We start from the raw sequence: 22,082 nt of genomic DNA, 5'->3' as shown, positions 1-22,082 counted from the left end.
ACATAAGACGGCGTCGACGAACAAAAGCAACGAGAGAACAGTGAATTTAGCAGGCAAAGAGGGTGACGCAGCGCTACCTTTCCGATTCCATCCGATTCATGCGTGACCATTGCCCATAGTGGGTATGGCCCACTTATTTAGAATAAAGTCGAACAAAGCCGAAGAACACGCTTCCTATCGTCTTGAGGGGAAGGTGCGAAGCGCCTCTTATGCGCCTTGGCAGACCATTATACGGTAGCGGATTGTTAAATGGCATCGTGGCTTCGCATTTCGTGCGTCGGTGCCTGTCGTGGTCGACGAGTGGTTTCACTGGGAACCGTGCGCGCGGCGGCAGAGCGATCGTCTCGGGAACAGATGGCCGCGATCACAGCCACCTCCTCTCCTCAGTTTAATGCGAAGGCATTATATGCCCCATTACGCGAAAAATCCTGCCGCCGCGTGACTGAGCGACGGAACCAAAAATAGCCGACGGCGCAAAGAGTAAACACACGTCAAAAAATCATCGGATTGACGTCACATTTCTCAGCGAGGTTCTTGTAAACCAAAGTAAATTAATGGCTCTGTAAATAAATTTTGGTACATTTCAGTTTGGGTGGGAATCGAGCCCGGGTTCCCGGGATACGAGACGAGCACGTTCCTCCGTCGCCACTGCGGCTCCGCGGGCCTACCTGACAAAAGGTGTGCCCAGTGCGTGCGTCATTAGGCACGTGACGACGCAGCCAATGGGGAGGAGGTGGCGCCACGTCATTAGTGCATAAAATGAGTGTGTAAAATAAAAAGATTGCGCCAAAGGGACTGCAATGTTTTCGCATGCCCACATGTAAGCAGTGTGAAGTGTCTCTGGCGATTTTTTTTTTTTCATTCTCTGCCCAGACATTCAGAGGTCTTGAATGGCGTTTCTTCCATGTCGCGGTTTTAGTTTGAGCGTTGCACATGCCGGGAGTCCAATCTAACTTGAGCAAAGCTTTAAAAACATGCAACTGCCACGCAGCTGGACAGAACCAAGGTAATGTTTGCCGTCATTTGGAGATACTCAGATTATTTTTTGCATTCCACCTAATTGCATAATTAGTCGTAATTATTCAACTTCACAGATATTATATCTGTATGAAAATTGTCAATGAGGAAATTGTAGAGCAATATGAAAAACTCCCGATACAGCTTTGTGTTGCTCAATACGTGCTACATAAGTGTTTTTCCAAGCATGACAGAAGTCCGCGAATACACGCAAAATTGCCGCGCGATTGGCCGTTCGAGGCACTTTGCGTGTATTTGCGGGCTTCTTTCATGCTTGGAAAAACGCTTTTGTGTAGCACGTATTGACCAAACGGAGCGAAGTGTGGCGTGACTGCCTCCCTAATCAGAAGATCGCGAGAGACAGCGCGTGGGTGATGCGCAGGCGAGATTCACAGCAGCGCTTTGTTTCCATGTCTGACGAGCGCTACTCTAACGCCATCTCGTAGCCATCGTCGCCGCAGAGCCCACTTTGCGCGGCGCTACGCTTTTCTCATGCTTTCGCCACACCTTCCTCCTCCGCTTTACTCCTCGCACTCTCTTCGCTATCGCCGTCTTTCATCCCCCGCTGCGCTCCGCGTTCACTCTCTCATCCTTCGCTGTGCTCGTTAGCTCCGTTACGAGGGACGCTCGACGAAGAATGGGCGCCTAAGAGCTGTGCTCGAAAACGCAATGTCATATGCGTATACACGTCTATTTTCGGTCTTGCTTTCGTGCATTTATGAAAGTAATTAACTTATCCTGAGTGCCTAACAATGTTACTGTTTTTGATGCAACCAGCATCTATGCCTTGTAACAGACCATCGGCCTCAGTCGAGCTGTTCTTCCAATAGCTTTTATAAAAGCCTATGGTATCCACCAGAACTCTTGTTTCTGGAAATAAATCAGTATTGTAGTGTATGCTATTATGCCATGTTACAGAGCTAAGCAGTATACTTAAGGTGAAGTGACAGCGCCTTGTGGAACCCCAGGTGACTGTCAATGGTAATAAACATCGGCAGTCACGTGGCGTTCCGCAAGGAGCTGTTTTCATATAGCTCCTCAAGGGCTCCTGAAGAGGGGCTTTACATGGTGGATGGGCGGTTTTCGTACATTAGGTGTTCAATGATGCGCTCCGTGTATCTACGGCGCACAAGTATTTTAGCTGCTTTCTTTTCATTTGAAGAGCGATTTCTTTGAAGACTTCACACAGGTCTGGCGCGCGTGAGATCTCTGGGCATCTATCTGGAATCTTGGGAAAAAAAAAAAAAACGGCCGTTTCGCGCTTCCAGAGCGTCGTAGCGAGTTGAAAAAGCACCAAAATGCAGGTGTCAACGAGACAAGTGAGAATTAGTCGCATAAATAAAATTAACGGTATGGCGAAAGGCGAGAAACGACATGAAGAGGGTCCAGAAAAAAAAAAATGTATGGTCTGAAAAAGGAACGAAAGCAAAAATATGATGCAATTATGCAACATTGCATCATCTTTAATAGATGCGCCTGCGTTTGACCATTCGATTTGATATTCGACCACATTTACTGTCAATTCTAGGCATTGGCCTCGTAACACATAGGGCGCGCTTTCTAGACGGTGGGGCGCCGAAAAAGAATTCTGTATTCTATAATATTGTTTCAATTACTGAAGTACAAGCACACAGCACTTGTGCTGTCCACTTTCCTTCGCCCCCATGTGTTGCGCCATTTCCGAGTACACAGACCGATATGCTCAGCTTTCGGCATCGCCGAGCGTATCCCTTAGCACGGTAGAAACAGACACAGAAATCTCTGTAACAAATCTTTTATTTCGCTTGTGGCAACGTTTGTGTTCGTGCTCCAAAGCTACACGACGGGCTATGAGACGCAGTCGTGGAGTGTTCCAGGTAAATTCAAGCCCACCGGGGCTCTGTCGCGCTGGTTAACGCTTCACCAAATCATCGTTCTAGCATTTCGCCCCAGTGAAGTGTCGCGTGCTTAGGTTCACGCTCGGCAGCGGTACACTTGATAAGAGACTTTCTCACGGCGTCGCTGGGAACTGCTTGTGCAATGCTAGCTGTTAAAAGCTGATCCACGCTGTGTTGCGTCAGTCCATTTATTTGGCGCGTGCAGGGCAAACTTTAAAAGGATCCTTGCAGGTAGGAGAAGAAAGCTATCGAGGTGCAACATGGCAGGAAGTTGCTGTTCTTGATGTGTGCTCAGAGTATGCAACAAAGTTTTGTTTGCCTCTGCGGCAACATCGTGCAAACAAAACTCGAAAAAAAAAACAGAAAAAGCGCTCGTTTCAGCGCTTTTTCTGTGTAAGCAGCAGAGCGTGCCAGAGTCAAGTCGCAAAAATGGCGGCGTTCAGGTGTATTTATGTCCTTTCGTCTGTGCGGGAGGCTAAAGTCACACTCAGAAAATGTCCCAGTCGCACCTAGTTGCCTGACAAAAATGTTCCTCTGGTACTCAGGTACAGGAATACCATTTGTTTTTCCGCGCGTTTAAATACAAGAATCACGCATCGTGCATAAAGTTCATATGTGCCCTCACCCGACTTTCCTCCTTTTTTCTGATCAAAAGTAACGGATAAAACTGTCGGATCACTGAAAAGTGAAGTCGATAGTCACTGCCGCCTCCTGTTTTTGTGCACGTCAAATTTTGCGAGTACTTTCACAGGACGAAAGCAGTCGTTTATAAACAGCGACATAGTCCCGGTCAGTAATCTGCTACGCTACACAATTTAACAATGGCCAATATACCTGGCGGGCGTTCGCCAGCCTACTGGCGTCTATCGGTTACGTCACAGCAAGCGATGGAGGCAGCAGAGGCTTGTGGTGTGCACCCAGCATCGCCAGTGTTTGATTAGACGGCTAGTGCTTTAAAGGCGTTTAGCAAAGCGAAGCGCTCCGACGCAAAATGCCGTTCACACGGCGTGGATAAAGGAGGATACAGCCTCAGAAGCCTGGTCGACGTCACGTGGATTTATTTCCCCTTAACCTGCTCAACCAGGAGCGCGCGACAGACGTCGGCTTCTATTTGCCTTCAAAGCCAAGGAAATGTTTGTCCACGCCACTGCTTCGCGTTGCATTACTACCGAACTCCTCCGGAAGGAATATGCCGCTTTGTGGCCATGAGACACCAAGATTGGTGTCACAGTTAGCTCAATGCAACATAAACTATTAAATTAAATCAGCCCACTAGTCTGGGTCTGCATGTTGTTGCAGTCCTTAAAACCCTCCCCATCCGGTAGCTTCAGGCAAGGCCAGGGGCGGAGAAATTGATGGGCCTCTATCTGAGATTCTGCATCCTTTTTCTGAGTAAAACTGGGCTCTACCACAAAGTCATCTAAACTAAAGTCAATATGATCCCAGGGTGTTTGTGTCTCAATATCTACACTTTCAAAATCACAAAACAAGAACCCAGACGTCTGTGTTTCCATATGAAAGACATCTGTGCTCTCAAAGGATACATCTTCGTTAGTTTGCGTCTCAGTGTGCGAAGAAGATGGAAAATCTGTTTGAGCTGCAGTTTGTTGCATGTTTTCAATCAGAAGGCTATCAAAGTGATTGTCTGTCTGTGTCTCAGATGACAAGATGTGGCTGACATCCTGCAAACTGTCCTCCAAGCCATTAGTCACGTCTGACTCACAAATCGGAGCTAAAACAGGCAGCATTGCTGGTTTCTGTGAAATTATGTTTAAACGTTCCTCAAGTGGGACATCTGGGAGCCCCATATGAGCAAAGTTTTGCCTTGGTCCATCCAAAAAGAGGGAGCGGGAAGGTGAATAAGAACTACATAGATCTTTCAGAAGTGTATCAGACTCGAGCGTTTGCGTAGCAGAAGAACTTCTGGGGAAAAGGTCCATCCACTCCTTGGTGGGAGCTGCACAACCATTGAAGAGTATCTGATCAAGGTCACTCCACAATTCATTTGTGGCGATTTCCTTGTCCAACTTGTCTGGCTCCGGCCTAAAAATAGAATGCTTCACACGTGCCTTTTGGGCCCTGCCCACAGCACTTTCAATTGTCTGAGTGTGGATGCTGCAGCCATGATGCGTTTTCCTGCTGACCCCTTTGGACAGCAAGGGCTGCACACTCCCAAGCTGGATGTCAGGTTCAGAGGTTTGTGTTTGCACAGTTGTCTTCATGGTTCTGGAGCGCTTGCACGCCTTGGGCGGAAGATTTACAAGCTCTGATGCATCCCTCCTAGAACCTTCACTGCTGCAAGCTTGAATACATGAATCCTTAGTGCGACTGCATCTGCATGACACAATGGTTTGGGAACTTTGATGCACTTTTCCTATAGATAAGCACATAGCATTGGCATCTAGTCCACAAGAAAGCAGGTCACTTGGAGGATTTGCCTTGGGAACAATGCTTCGCCATTGTGATGGCAGCTTTGTAGTGTTTGGCAGAAGAGGGTCGTTTGAACCAGCACTCTTCTCCTTTGGGCCCTGGATGACTACAATAACTTGGGTGGCCACAGGCAGGATAATTGTTTGTAATGGCTGGTTCTGGGTTGGCTTTTGCCTGAAAATATAAAAATTTACATTGGTAAATTAATAAGCAACAGTAAAATACAGCACTACATTACACAAGATTTCAACAAAATGTGTCACTGTGGACAAATGTGGAGCAACAAAGACCTTACGATGTCAGCCAGCTTTGGTATGCATTTACCTTTTGCACAGACTAATTTGTTCACTCATACAAATCAAGCAAGTTATTGATCAAACGAAGTGTCTGAAAAACAGAACAGTGCTTACATTTTCGAGAATTCTGCTTCAACTTACGATTACTGACATGAATCTTTGGTGTAAAAAAGTTTACACGCAACGTGCAATTAAAGTTACAGATGTAGAAAAGGTGGACGGAGAAATTGAAGGCAGAAAAATGCCCTCAGGGTTAGGCTTCTATTAGCCAACAATAACCACTCCTTGCTACAATTACCTCTTCTCACATCCACCCTTTTCTTTTTCTTTTTTTTTAAATGGGGTTTATGTGCCAAAACCATTATCTGATTATGAGGCACGCCATAGTGGGTGAGCTCAAAATAATTTGGACCACCTGGTGTTCTTCACCGTCATCAGTCTACTTTATAGCCACCACAGGACGAAGGCCTCTCCCTGCGATCTCCAATTACCCCTGTCCTGTGCCAACCGATTCTAACGCCTGCAAATTTCTTAATTTCATCATCCCACCCAGTCTTCTGCAGTCCTGGACTGTGCTTCCCTTCTCTTGGCACCCATTATGTAACCCTAATGGTCCACCAGTTATCTAACCTACGCATTACATGACCTGTCCAGCTCAATTTCTTTCTCTTAATGTCAATTAGAATATTGGCTATCCCCATTTGCTCCCTGATCCACACCACTCTCTTCCAGTCTCTTAACGTTTCGTCTAATATTATCGCTCTTTGCATGGTCCTTAACTTGTTTTCGAGCTTCTTTGTCAGTCTCCAAGCTTCTGCCCCATATGTTTGCACCGGCGGAATGCACTGATCGTAGACCTATCGTTTTAATGATAATGGTAAGCTTCCAGTCAGGATCTCAAAATGTCGGCTGTATGCGCTCCAACCCATTTATATTCTTCTGTAAATTTCCTTCTTATAATCAGGGTCCCCATGAGTAAGTCACCCAGGTAAACCTACTCCTTCACAGACTCTAGAGGCTGATCGGCGAATTTGAACTCTTGTTACCTTGCCACGCTACTGATTATTATGTCTTCTGCATATTAATCTTCAACCCTACTGTTACACTCTCTCTGTTAAGGTCCTCAATCATTTGTTGTAACTCATCTCCAGTGTTGCTGAACAGGACAATGCCATCTGCAAACCAAAGGTTGCCGAGATTTTCGTCGTTGATCCTTACTCCTAAACCTCCCCAGATTAATAGCTCAAATACTTCTTCCAAACATGCAGTGAATAGCATTGGAGAGATTGTATCTCCTTGTCTGGCCCCTTTCTTTATAGGTATCTTTCTACTTTTCTTGTGGAGAATTAAGGTAGCTGTGGGATCTCTGTATATATTGTCCAAGATATTTACGTAGGCCTCCTGTACTCCTTGATTACGTAATGCCTCTGGCTGCTGGTATCTCTACTGAAACAAATGCCTTTTCATAACCTACGAAAGTCATATAGAGAGGCTGATTGTACTCTGCAGATTTCTCGATTACCTGATTGATGATATGGATGTGAGCCATTGTGCAGTATCCCTTCCTGACGCAGCCTGTTCTCTTGATTGACTGAAGAGTGTTGCCCTTATTCTAATGGAAGTTATCTAACATTTTACACAATACTGGAAGTAAGCTAATGGGCCTATAAGTTTTCAATTCTTTAACGTCTCTCTTTTCATAAATTAGCATAATGTTGGCATTCTTCCAGTTCTCTGGGACCCTTGAAGTTGTGGGACATTTTCTATAAAGGGCCGCAAGCTTTTCAAGCATGATGCCTCCTCCATCTTTGATTACACCAGCTGTATTCCATCTTCTCCAGCCACTTTTCCTTGTTTCATGTCTTGCAAGGCCCTTCTAACTTTATCTCTAGTTATAGAAGGAGCCTCTGTAACCTGTTAATGACTACTTTGAATGGCGGTATTGTGGCTGCTCTGGGTATTGCACAAATCAGTACAGAATTCTACTCTTTTACGATATCCTAGAAATTGCTGATGATATTACGCTGCCTATCTTTCAGTGCCTACATCTTGGCTTATCCTATGCGAAGTTTTCTTCTCACTGATTTCATGCTGCATCCATTTTTTACTGCTTCCTCAGTCTTTTTTACATTACAATTTAGAATATCCCACATTTTCTCCTTGTTGATCAGTTTTGACAATTCTGCAAATTCTATCTGATCTCTTGAGTTGGACACTTTTATTATTTGTCGTTTCTTTATTAGGATTTTGTTACTTGGGGGAGCTTACCTACTGGTTGCCTTACCTCCCACTACAATTGCAGCTTCTGAAGACAATCTAGTTACAGTTTCATTCATTACCTCTATGCCATCTTCATCTCACTGTTCTAAGGCTGCATATTTGCTTGCAAGTACCAGCCTGAATTGGTCTGCCTTTATCCTTACTGTGTCTAGGTTGGCCTGTTTCTTCTTGACCAATTTTACCCTTTCTCTCTTCAAATTGAGGTGAATCCTAGACCTCACTAACCTATGATCACTGCACCTTTATCCTACCTGACACTTCTACATCCTGCACTATGCTGGGATCAGCAGAAAGTATGAAGTCAATTTCACTTCTTGTTTCACCATTAGGGCTTTTCCAGATCTACATTTTGTTGCTATGCATCCTGAAGAAGGTGTTCATTATTCGCAGCTTACTCCTTTCTGTAAATTCTACCAACATCTCTCCTTTAGTGTTTCTAGAATCGACGCCATAGTTGCCAATTACTTGTTCGCCAGCCTGCCTTTTTCCCACTTTTGCATTGAAGTCAGCCATTACTACAGTATACTGAGTTTGCACCTTTCTCATCGCTAATTCAACATCTTCATAAAGCTGATCTACTTTATTATCATCATGACTGGAAGTTGGAGCGTAGGCTTGTACTACCTTTAATCTATACCTCTTATTAAGTTTTATTATGACTACTGCTACCCTCTCATTAATGCTGTGGAATTCGTCCATGTTGCCCGCTATGTCGTTATAGATTACGAATACTGCTTTGTACTGCTTCTTATCTGGGAGTACTCTATAGCAGAGGGCATGGCATTAGTCAGCACTGTACAAGCCTCACCAGTTCGTCTAACCTCACTAAGGCCATTTATATACCAAACAATTCCTGAAAGGTCCTCAAAGAGTCCTGCAAGATCCCACGAACTCATGCTTAGCAGCCCCACACCATGGCTAAAAAGCAACCAAGGCAGTTTCACATCCTTCTCTGGAGAGTACTGGCATGTTATAAATGTTTGCTGCAACTCATTCAAGTGTTAAATTCATACTAAAAACTGTAGTGTGAAGCTTGGCTGAGTTACATGCTTAATTATTGGAGGAAGACAGGATGGGCACTGGTCATGTCTTCTTCCTACAGTGCGTCTGTTTTTAATGATGTCGATACATCAGACTATTCGAACCAACTAGCTGAGCTTTCCCCTTAAATAGCAACAATATTTTGTTGATAGCACTTAGGCAGAAAGAAGGTTAAACATATCTTGTAGACATATAAGAGCTAGCCTTAATATAAATGACTCTCTAAGGCCAGCGTTAGTTCTAGCAGTAAAACATAAATACCCCAGAAAGTGGATGGGAAGATGGCACCGCGGTAGTTCAAGTGGTACAGCAGAGCATCGCATGCATAATGTGAAGATGTGGGATCGTTTCCCACCTGTGGCAAGTTGTTTTTTGATCCACTTTCAATTCTATTATTTTATATCTTCTTTATTTCAATTATTAGGTACAAGTAATTTCCTGTGTTGTCCTTGATGTCTTTGTTTGTTGGCTTCTTATGATATCAGTAATAAAAATCGGGCCCCTTGGTTAAGCTTTCTTCTTCTTGTTCTCTAATGCCAGAGTAAGGCTCATAACCCAGTGAACAGCTTGTATAGTGTAAAATGGGGTGGCCCAATTAAAAAGAACAGATGTAGGCTTGTAGATCATGGGATACTAATGCCAAAACATTCACAAGTGCTGTACAATGTGTCCAACAAGAAAACTGTGTTTGCCATACACATGATACCTATATCCATTTCCATAAATCTGTTCAAAAATGGCATCCCCCACTATCCAGAAAATATACATAGATATCGTGATGCTGTAAAGCCTCCAAGTAAAACAAAAAAATATTTTTTCCCGCACCTTGAAGGGCCAAACGCTGCTACAAAAAGGCTTTTGGAGCATTGCATGCCCACAACAATTCACTAAAGTTGATTGCTCTATTTTCTTCTAGGGTGAAGCTACTATCAAACCAGCCAAGAAAACATTTTCGCTGCTCATTTGGCAATTTGTAGAGCAACCTTATAGGCTCAATTACTGTGTTCTTTATTTGTTGCATTATTTCCTTATTTTTTCCCGTTATTGCAGCTTTGTATCATTATTTTTTATCTCCCTCTCTCTCCTGCCTGCAGCTTTAAGGCAAGTCCCAGAAGAATATTTAAAATAGTAGTCCTGAAGCAAAGATTCGATACCTCTCTTGTAAAGTCCGAACAGTGATGGCCATTAAGACTTAAATTATTACAAAAACTAAAACCTACACATACATTCAAGCCGACCCTTTAACCCCTAAGCCCGAGCTGTGCCCATCCTGCCAGTTTGTAACTACATTGCCAAGGACAAATCCTACTTGTTCACGGTGCATATTTTTTGTCAGGAGTCACGAGTGCCACCTTGTTCCACCAGTAACTGCTGGGTTTGGGCACACATGCATATCATTGTGTACTTTACATTTGTGTTGCTGTCAAAATAATATTATTGCAAATTTTACATAGTTTGAGAAATTCCCTCCATCGATACCTTACTCAATGCTTCTGTTGATTACAAGAGATAAACGAAACAATTACTTTTTATGAGAACATTACGTGTGAAAAGATGGCAGAGTGAAGAAATATTAGGAAATTTCATGCACTTTTCCAGGGAAGAATTTGGGAGTTAATGGCTAATGCGCTGGTGACAACCTTTTTCCTAAACATACTTTAACCGGCTTACAAGATATCAAATTCTGTGCAAATGCCATCAAACATTTGCAAGCACTATACAGTGATTGCATAGCAAAGTGTTTGATAGCATGAAGTAGATGCACACATGTACCATCTATCTATCACTATAACAGGTAGCCTTAGGCCTCTTAGTTCTTGCAGGATGTCCTTGCCTGCACCTTTTCACCGCCACAGTTTACAATGGGTTGGGCCCTATTGTCTATGTGTTATGGACTCCATTTCTTGCACTCGTTAGGCTGGGTCCTCTCAATTGTGAGAAGCCGTGACTGTATTCCAGGCCAGTGAAAGGTGTTAGGATCTCGCCCAGCCCACTCAGGTCTACGGTGTCTGTCTGGTTTCATAATATCTACGTGGTTTCAACATACATGAGTCATTCTACATCAAACACATGAACCAGAAACTCAAACCTCTCAGATTTCTTTTTAAAAATTGTTGGCATTTAGTAGGTCTAAAGAAATGCAAACCCAATACATTTAGTAAAAAAAATTTTTTGAATGCCTGAGTGGTATTTCAGTCCTACCCTTTTAAGTAAAACATAATGCACAAAAAAAAAGGAAAGAAGCCGAATTCAGAGAAAGCTGAAACTGCAACTCAATGTAATCCTTTGAATGACTGTGTTGCTGTGCACTCTCCTTGCAGGCTGCAACTTTATTTTTTACATATTTATGAAGTGGTCAAAAAGGCAAATCCGGACATTTTGAAATTCATAAAAGCGTTGAAATTATTCACAGTTGTTTTATCAACTAATCTTGGTAATATTGTGTCCAAATAATTTGCTAAGATACTTTGGCATGCGACAACCAGGAAATGTGGAGGAAGAATGATCTTGAATTGCACAAGTTACATTTGCATCACATGTTCAACTTTAAATTTATCACTGTGGTGGTTCACCTAAAAATATGAAAAGTTGTGCATTTCTTAGAAGGACACTTGGCAACTTGTTACAAAAAAGATTAATTGGTTTAGTCGTTTAACACAACAAAAAGTTTTTTGAAGTGTGGTCTATACTCTATACGACGCTATTGACTACAGTACATCTACACTGCAATACAGACTTTTTCATGATGGGCAAAGCTCACATAATGACTATGTTTTCCACAGAAGAGTGTTGCAGAACTGCGTGAGGCTTCTGCGCCTCCATTTACTTAACCACCTCAAGGTTCTGTTACAATGAATAGAAAGTCATCCCTTGACAGATCATGGATAGTGACAATAGGGGAAAAAGGTGGAATTGTCCGGTACCAGTTTCTACGGGTACAGTGTTTTGGACCAGTTTGATATTTTTTTCTTCCACAACGTGTTTCAGCAGACATAAAACCACGATACATTGTACTTGTTCTTTTGCCCATTCTAAGAGCCGGCAAGGGGTCGTAATGCACTTCAGGCTGCTTCTGATCATTTCGCAAGCAGCCATAAAGAAGTAAAAGCGGACCGCAAGGCTTGTAATACTCTCCTTGATGAAAATGACCAATGCGGACAGTGGGACACATACACACCCCTTCTTTCTCCTATATAGAATGCTTGTCAGCTTACAGATTTGACTTTTCGCGATTAATACCTGATCACGAACACTTTTACAATGATTTCGACACAAAGCGCACCCTTTTTCACTTGTGTCCATTAGAGGATTAAAGGTTAAAGTTCAATGAATATTCCAGAATAGGGTCATTCCACGCCAGCTGCCCCAACCATGGCACTCAAGAAAAATCATTTCTCTCCAATAGTTACGAAAAAGTTACAGGTATATAAGCATTACTTGAACAGTATTTCCCCAAAATATTCTGCATGGAAAAAATTTTTTGGCCACGTGAGCGCCATTTGAATTTAACGAAATAATGAAAAACTAGGCACAAAAAAATGAAATTCGCCAAAAATCGACTGTGTTGCGCATTATTTCAACATTTGGGATTTTGAGTTGTGTGAATATTGTTCTTTCATTATAAAACAGTTTCACAAAATAACTTCATGTTTTTTCTCCTTAGCACCGAGGTAAAAATTCGCAAATTCTAGCGTGCTTTGTGGAATTTTTCACAAATAAAAAGGCAAGGGGATAAAACCTGGAATTAGTTTTATAGAACTGTCCCTAAAGCTTACTATCTTCTAAAATTTTATTTTATTTTTTAATTACATGTGACGCCACAGGCTCCAAAATAAAAGCCTGAATTTGACAAAAGACCTATTTTGGCGTATGTTTAGACATTAGTAGCACACTAAGGTAGTCCATAAAAAATAAGCAGAAGAGCGGATATTATTGAGAAGAATAACAACTTTCACCATGGAAATTTTAATCAAAGTAATTTGCGTTTTCATAGAGAAAATGTTTTTTGAATTTGAGTCCCACCATTACATGACTTTGGTTTGTGCTTCCACTTCACCTGATAGCATGTTGGCGGGAAATACAAACCAGGGTGGTGCACATGATGGTCTGTGTGGTGAGGAATGAAAGCCGATATCACCAGAATTTCTTAAGAATTTGCATCTTGAAGGTCGGCTTACTTAAGGTAGAGTGACTTTGCGCACTTCCAAGCTACTGGAAGTACACATATGTTGCCGCCTACGCGTTAAGTCTTACAGCGGGCCACAAATCACTTTCATTTTCTCAGACTACTTTTATAAAGGTATTCTGTGAAAATGGTTTCCCGAGGCGTGAGATCACAAAGGCGCCGTCGTTCGTGTCCCTATAATAACTTTGTCGACTACTGTCTAGCTGGCCCGATGTAGCAGGAAAAATAGTATAGACATCAGAGAACTAGTAAAATATGCTCAATAAAGCTCCCTATCAAAAATATTCACCAAATAATCGGTCTGTTTTCAATGCTTTCACGGTGACTGAATGCATTTCGTTCAAGCGGTGCTTCGAGTTAACCCGCATGAAAATAATTTGGACGCAGATGTATAGGCAATTTCACTCGCGTGATAATAGTAGCGAGAATGCGGCCCCAAGAAACTTCCGGTCACAGGCCTTATCAGCCTACTGCACCAGAACATTAAGTGTGTTTTTAAGTTGTTTCACTGTACTGAAAGTCTATTTTTAAGTTTTTTAGATAAAAAAGATGTGCATTACGCCTCAAAGCAAATACAAAAACAATTTGCTTTACTTAAGGCAACGGTCACATGTAAAATTTTTCCTCACTACACAGACCACCATGTGCACCACCCTGGTTTGTATTTCCCGCCAACATGCTATCAGGTGAAGTTGAAGCAAAAACCAAAGTAATGTAATGGTGGGACTCAAATCCAAAAATGTTTTCTCCATGAAAACACAAACTACTTTGATTAAAATTTCCGTGGTGAAAGTTGTTATTCTTCTCAATGATATCCGCTTTTCTGCTTATTTTTTATGGACTACCTTAGTGTGTTACTAATGTCTAACCATAGGCCAAAATAGCATTTTTGCTAAATTCAAGCTTTTATTTTGGAGCCTGTGAGTATCACAGGCGAAAATAAAATCTTAGAATATGATAACCTTTAGTGGCAGTTCTATAAAAGTAATTCCAGGTTTCCTCCCCTTACCTGCTTTCGCGAAAAATTCCACAAGAACGCTAGAACTTGCACATTTTCACCTCAGTGCTAAGGAGTAAGAAACATGAAGTTATTTTGTGAAACTGTTTTAGATTGAAAGAACAATGTTCAGACAATGCAAAACCCTAAATTTTGAAATAATGCGCAACACGGTTGATTTTTGGTGAATTTGTTTTTTGCACCTGGTTTTCCATAATTTCTTGAAATTCAAATGGTGTTCACGTGGCCAAAAAATTTTTTCCACTCAAAATATTTTGGGGAAATACTGTTGCCTGTAATTTTTTCGTAATTATTTGATAGTTGATTTCTCTCGAGCGCCACGGATGGGACAGTTGGTGTGGAAAGGCCCAATAACGAACCTTTAGAAAATCTCCGGTGGTTTTCTTATCTATCCTATGTAAAAATCTTTCAGTTAAATGAATTTCTGAATAGCAAATATTTCAGTTGAATGAACTTGATCAGTGGATCTGGGCTCATTTTCAAAATAATTCCAACAAAGTTCTGCGCTGTGCAGCGCTGGCGTAGCCGATGCTCGCCACCCCCAAATCACCCCTTCAGTGGCGTAACAGTAACACTGGCTACATTATGAAACTGCTGGCATAAATTCTGCTTTTCCCCCTGTGTGGTGAAAGCGAGCAAGAGAAACAGTGCAATGAGGTAATCGACCCCTGGATGTGTACAGTAACACTTCGTTTGAAGACTATGTGCCAGGTGACAGTGAGCTCATCACCTGTGCTGAACTATTAGATCTGCAAATGGTTTCCAGTGTTCATCGTAAAGAGAAGAGTGCGACGAGGAAGATTCAATGGCAGAAGCAGATTCAAATCCTGTAACTCTAGCCGAGGTTGTAAGATGCCTTGCAAAGTTGCAAGACTTTGTGTCTTACAAAGAAGCTATGCCAGAGAAGTGCACAAAAACATAAGACTCTCTGGACGGCTTTGTTACTTCCTGTGCTTTAAAAGCACCAGTGCAAATGAATTTTTTTTTTTTCAAGATGAGATAGGCAGCAATGTAACTGTTACACACTTTGTATATATTGATGTGCACAAATTACATTTCACACTTCTGATTCTATGCCTGCTGTGCCCAACGCTGTTCCCTATTCTAGTGAATATTCAGTATAGTAAACTTTTAGTTAAGTGAACTATTTTCTTGGGTCCCTTGAAGTTCACTCAAGTGAGAGTTCACTGCAGTAACATTTTAGCTTGAAAGTATTTTGCTTGATGCTTGTTTCTAAAAGGATGATCTCTCAAATCCTGACTGACTAAAAATTTAATTCTGGGGTTTTACGTGCCAAAAACCACAAAATGGTTATGAGGCGCACTGTTGTGCGGGAATTCCAGATTAATCTCGACCACCTGGGGTTCTTTAACCTGCACCCAGAGCACGGTACCCACAGGCATTTTTGTGTTTCGCCCCCATGGAAATGCGGCCGTATGGCCTGGATTTGATTCCGCACCCTTAGGCTTAGCGGTGCAGCGCCATGGCCACAATGTCACCACCACTGTGGTACAGTAACTACCGGTCCTGGCTGGCTTTCTATTCATCAACACAGGACTTTAAGGAGGCTAAATAAACGTAAGCATGGCAGTCTGAAGCACTTCTGCAATGCCCTCCCAAGAAAGAAATGCCCTCAGTACATAAGCTTTTTTACCCCAGTGAGGCATGTATTGGAGTGAAGATGGACTATTAGTTAATGGCACAGTATGAAGAAGGACCGAACTTCGAAAATTTTTCTCACACTTAACAAAAATGAATCCAATTAAACTTTCTGAAAAAAATTGTTACGTGTCCTATGAAATAAACAACCTATGGTGTCCTTCAGGAGGACCTCAATTCAGAATTTAGAGCTACAATTACAATGCAAATGTAATCTATGCAACTTCGGGATCATTTCTCTCCTACATTTTGCAGTTGTTGCATGCAAAAACATTTTACCTATTATTAGGACACAACAGTGCCAAAAATAGTTAACGGAACTACTGTGTATAAGTCTAAAGTTTCTATAAAAAAACTTAAAATGCCCACATTGGCCTTTATCCACATTAAAAATGCATGAAAAATAAAGATGGGGCATACAAAGGAGAGAGAGTGTGTAGTAAAGCGCAGTCCTTCCGTGTTATCGAGGCGGCATTTCCACTTTCTTGAAGTAAGCCAAATTGTTCTGGTACATCATGTCTTGCTTTCAAGGGTAGAATTCAGACAAAAAGCTTTTTTTTTTTTCGCACTGTATATTTCGGGAATGCAATTTTTTTAAAGTCTACTAAATGTCCAAAATAAAAAGAAATGAAGTTGGGGAAGTTCAACATTCGAGCTGGTGCATTTGGCATGGAATGACCCACATATGACGTGCTAATCCAAGCTCATTTGCATCATCCATCCACTAAAGCTACCATGTCTTCTGGATTTTTCTCAAACTTTTGCAAAAAATTTAGATTTGTCAAGGTGAAACTTTGCTGGAACTAAGCAGAGCTTCTGTAGATATCAGTAAGAGTCCTTAAAGTGTGGCAAAATCCTGAAGCAAAGTTGTAATGGCCCTTGTTAGAGCAGGCAGGTACCACAGCACCGGGCAAAGAACCTTAACGGTGTCACTATAAACTTCCGCAGTTATGAGTGACCTCTGTGAAGTTTTCGACAAACATCTAAAGATTAAATATGAAAATTTTGCTGTTCTTGACGTGCACCTGCTAAGTGTCTGCATAGATCTGCTAAAACATTTTTCATGGGCAAAGTTAAAGCTGAAATTTACTACACGTCCACTTAGATTACTTCAAATGCTGAATGACGGAAGGGTCATTCCACGCCAACTGATCCAGACTTGGCACTCGACCGCCTTCGATTTCTTTTTAAAAAATTGTGGCTTATTGTGTTACTATGACAAAGATTATCCCTGCTTGTTTTTGGTGAAAAAAAAATATTTTTATGCCGTGGATGCCACCTTAAGTTTGCAAGCGGTAGCAAAACCTAACCTAACCTAACCAAACCTTGGTAGCCTAACCAAAAAATTTCTACAAAATAAACATTTTTACGCATAACTATGGAAGATTTTTCATAAATATAAAATACATTGCTTTTTCATACGCATTAAATTGAAATGAATTTGTCTCACTTTTGTTTAAATATACAACACGGAAGAAGGTACTGAAAGGCTATGTTATGATTTGTTAAAATTTGTTAAATATGTTATGATTTGTGAAATTTGTTATGAAATTTAATGTTCTCAAACTAGTAATTCCAACTAGTAGCTAGTACTCCTCAATGTAAACTGTACAGAGCAGCCCTTCGGCCGAGATGCACACTTTGCTGTCTGAGCAGTCAGAGTTAAAACCGTTCCTCCGAGAACATGCCATGTTATGTCTTAGCGAAACAATGGAGTCGGTTTCTGCTATGGCATTGCCCATGGCAAAAACGAGCCAAGGCGAACGAGCTCGCTATTCTAGGTCTTTGTCTGCTGGACAAGAAGGTCACTACCAAGATTTTCCATGCATTGCACTTTTTAGTTTGCCTCCATGTTTCTATATTGCCCTTTTACAAGAGGTGTGCAGGTAAAATACAAGATTCGTTCGCATGCTTTGGCTTTCATGCCAAAAAACTGCATTCCTGCTGCTTTCGCGTCTTGCTGCTCTATTTCACTGCATTAGAAACAAACGTAAACAGCGAGAGTATGCTGCTTGCGTCTCACGGATGCTATACGCGCTGCCATGTATGTCATTCAGTGCATGTTATTTCAAGTCATTTGGGTGCTTCAAACTGTATTTTACTCTTAATAATTTTTCGCAGATTGTGAGCTTCCTCCTTGCTTACTTGGGCCAAAAGACTCTCACAAAACAACACAGACAATGAGGTAGAGAGCCATAAATGTAGAACACCCATCTGAAACGGATTGGCACGTCTTGATCCTGCGGGCTAAGCAGACTCATGATATCCCAATGGTATGTCTTCATCACTATCACGTGTACATTAAGAAGGATGCCACATTAACGGCTTTGAAATTTTCCTGCAATCCCTTCTACAAGCATATCAAGAAATGCCGGTGTACCGGAGTGATTACAATGGCCCTTGCCAACCGCCTACCTTCCTTGGGGCTCATTCCGGGAGAGCGGATCTGCCAGAATTGCAGCTGGCGGTGCTATGGCATGCAGGAAATTGGAACTTCTCAACTGACAGTGCAAGACAGTGATCCCCAATGTGAACACTGCAGTGACCCGGAAGTTATAGGGGTTGACGTCAATGAGGCACTTACGGTCATGAGAGAGAAGCCCCCTGAAGAGAAAATGAGGACAAAAGGCTCGAGAGTCATACGCAAAGAAAGCCAGTAAACTTCAGAAAAGCACAGAAAAATGTGTGCATTCATATCTTGGCCTCGACAAGCCCTCGATATCTGCACCCGCATTTAGTGATGAGTTCATCATAAGAGATTATATGTCTAATGCATGAAATCCCTCTATTTTTCATTTTTTATCCCTCTCAACGGTGCATGAAGGACTTGCGTCACACTCAGCGACCCAAGAGTTTAAAGGGACAAAATGTAAATCAACACGCCAGCAAAGTTTTCAAAAGCAAAGTATAAAGAGCTTCCACTTGGAGCATGGAGCAGTGTTTATGTGTCTCGTTTACGTCAGCTCTAGCGTGTACTGCAATGAAAAGCAAGCATGGAGCAACACTAGAGTTCAACGCAAGGGCTCAATTTTCAGAATTACTTTCTTGCTTAAAACAAAAATTGTTCTGATTAATCTTTCAGAAAGAAATGCCACTAAATGTTGCTGTGCAACTTACTATTTTTCCTAACTTTACTAGCACCATCTCACTATGCAAGTGATGGCTGAATATGCCTCAAAAAGCAAATTTTCTCAAGCTTGAAATTTTTTTTTCTCAGACGCATTGTATTTTTATCTAGGAAACATTTTTATCGACTCTTTCGCCTTCTAGACAACTTAGAGAAATAGTTTGAATGACTACTTTGAGAATATAAAATTTCATAAAAAATTTCGGATTTCCACTTTTTTGTACCTTCTTGCGTGTTTTATACTCAAACAAAAGTAAAACAAGTTCAGTTCAAATTCATATTGCTACGGAACAGTATTTGCGATGACAAAGAGGCGAGTAATGTGAAGACGACGATGATTATTAGAGGCTAGCGCGGGCTGTTGCCTCTTGGCCAAGTGCGGCGTATTTCCTTGTAAATATACTTGTATGTAGTTTTTCGGCTGCGTCTTCCTACGTAATGTATCTGGTGGAGGTGGACGTTCCCTGTACCCCGTCACAGAGCTTCGCTGTGGACGGTACGTCGAGCCTTCCTTCATGGCTCCCGGCGACGACAACTCAACTCAGTCGAGTCCGTCACCAGCTGCCTCTTCGACGACCTACATCACCCCCCCCTGATCCTGGTGTATTCTAGGGCAAAGATTGGGAAGACGTCGAGGACTGCATGAGCCTGCCCGAACACATTAGCTGCAATAACCAGTGGGACCCTACTATCATGCTCGCCAATGTAGTCTTTTACCTCGGTGGCACACCTCGAGTTTGGTTTCGGATGAACGAAGAAGAGCTCACCAGTTGGGATTCTTAAGCAAAAGCTCCGAGACTTGTTCAGCAAACCCTACGGTCACCAATTTGCTGCGCAGAGGGCGTTATCCGGCCATGTGCAGATGTCAACAGAGCCCTACGTCACGTACATTCAGGACGTTTTGGCTCTATGCCGCAAAGTTGACGCACACATGACTGAGTCAGACAAGGTTTCCCACATCCTCAAAGGCATTGCCGATGGCGCCTTCAACTAGCTTGTTTTCAACAACGTGGCGACGGTGGATGCAGTTATAAAAGAGTGCCGCCACCTGGAACTCGCTAAAAGCCGACGTATCAACCAGCAGTTTGCCCGTCTGCCCAACACCCCAGCGACATCTTCCTGTGCCAATGCTCCTCGTCCCAACAACACTGGTGATCAGGATTGTCCGGTGTGAGATCAAGGCCGCCTATACGGCTGCCTTCAACCCAGCTCCTCCAACGCACCTGCAGTCACGGTTTCCCTGATCCAGGCAGTTGTCCACCAGGAGTTCGCAAACATGGGTCTTCACACCATCTGCTTGACCCATCGACTCGGTACCCACCCGGCTTTTTCGATTCCGCCCCGTCCTGCATCTTATTACCCACCACGTTTCCGCAACCCATCTGAATGGCGCACTGCTGACGACAAGCCCATTTGTTTTCACTGCCGTTGAATCGGACACATTTCTCAGCACTGTCAGTCACTGGAGTTCCCCGACCCGGTCTACTTATACTGCCTACTCTCACCTCCCAGGTGGCCCTTCTCATCCCTATGCCGCACGCTCTGATAATGCCGCCACTGATTCTCCTACGCCGAACAGCCCCTATTCTTGTTCGCCTTCGGCCCAACAACGACAATCTTGCTCTCCCCACCCCAGGCCCGTTGCTCCTATTCGCCGACTCCCTTCGGACGCCGCTCCCAGCCGGAAAACTAGACGATGCAGCGCCTCGAGGTGACGCTGCACTGCTCCCTAGGCCGCCAAATACTCTACTGACGTTGCCCACTCATCTGAACCTTCTTGACGTGCAAGTCAACATTGTTTCTGTGTCTGCTCTTATAGACACTGGGGCGCATTTGTCAATAATGAGCGCTGACCTTCGTAACCGGCTGAAGAAAATAATCACGCCCGCCACGACGCCTGTTGTCCATGTCGCCGATGGTGGAACAGCCCCCATAATTGGTATGTGTGCTGCCCACGTCTCCTTCGCCGATCGCTCCACTATCATGCTATTCACAGTCATCGGCCACTGTCCCCACATCATCCTCGGCTTAGACTTTTTCCCTTCACATTCTGCTCTCATCGATTGTTCCGCCAGTACTCTCCGCCTTGACCTGCCTGTTCTGGATCCCGCTGACCCACACACCAGTGACCTCAATTCCGTCGACTTCGTTTGCTTCCCACCTTCGGCACTGACTTACGTTGACTTAGTGTCATCCCCACCAGTCCCCGACGGTCACTACATCGTGGCTCCTATGTAAGACATCCTCCTTACACACGGGATCACAGTACCTCATACAATTTTATCTATTACGGCGAACAGCGTCTGCCTGCCAGTGGTCAATTTTGGCTTGACGACACAAGTACTGCCACGCGGGATGTCTCTGGCCCAGCTTTGCTTATTCGAGGTTCACTCAGTAGCATCTATTGCAGTAGACAATTCAACGTATCCTCCTCTACTATCGCAGTCGGCAACTTGTATCATCGCCGACTTACAGAAAATGATTGCGGCCGACATGCCATCCGAGCACGCTCGTGACCTCTACCGCATTCTTTTTTGCTACCAGGATCTTCTTTACTTTGACGGTCATCCTTTGGCCCAAAGTACAGCTGTTAAACATTGCATTAATACTGGCGATGCCCCTCCTATTCAGCGCCGCCTGTATCGAGTGTTACCGGCTGAGCGTCAAGTTATTCATGCCGAAGTTCGCAAAATGCTTGCCAAGAACATTACTAAACCGTCATGTAGTGCATGGGCGTCAAATGTTGTACTGGTAAAAAAGAAGGATGGCTCATGGCGCTTCTGAGTGGATTATCGGCACCTTAAAGGGACCCTGAAACGCTTTTGACGATTTTCTACAAACGTACTGAGTCGTTAGAGTAGGTCCTTCTGATCATTAATTGACACATCTAAGTGCTCTGCGTAAAGCGTGTAATTTATTATAAGGTTTTAAAGATTCACATCGCTGCCGATCGCAGCGCACTGCTCGGCGGAATTTTAAGCCGCCCCTACCCATATGACCGAAATAACCCATATGACGTCATTGGGGTGAGCTATCCGATTGGCTGACCAGGGCGCGTGATCGATAATTTTTCCAACTTTATGGTAAACAAATGATCTTCGTAGTAGTTGGAATGTTAGTTAATTTGTTTTTATAAAGAGAAAGTAGCAGA

At 43.0% G+C, this 22,082-nt stretch overlaps 1 protein-coding gene across 1 annotated transcript in view; it reads right to left on the bottom strand.

Moving 5' to 3' along the window:
* Nucleotides 1–2,775: 2,775 nt before the first annotated feature.
* The window catches only part of Asciz (ASCIZ zinc finger protein), a 33,770-nt gene continuing 14,463 nt past the window's right edge, over nucleotides 2,776–22,082 (bottom strand). Inside the window, exon 3 of the mRNA XM_065425205.1 lies at nucleotides 2,776–5,498. Within this exon, the coding sequence (XP_065281277.1) occupies nucleotides 4,154–5,498 (1,345 nt within the window). The 3' untranslated portion in view covers nucleotides 2,776–4,153. The remainder of the gene's footprint in view (nucleotides 5,499–22,082) is intronic.

This window comes from Dermacentor albipictus, chromosome 1 (assembly GCF_038994185.2).
Source record: "Dermacentor albipictus isolate Rhodes 1998 colony chromosome 1, USDA_Dalb.pri_finalv2, whole genome shotgun sequence".
Lineage (NCBI taxonomy): Eukaryota > Metazoa > Arthropoda > Arachnida > Ixodida > Ixodidae > Dermacentor > Dermacentor albipictus.
This window is presented reverse-complemented; position numbering and strand designations above follow the sequence as displayed.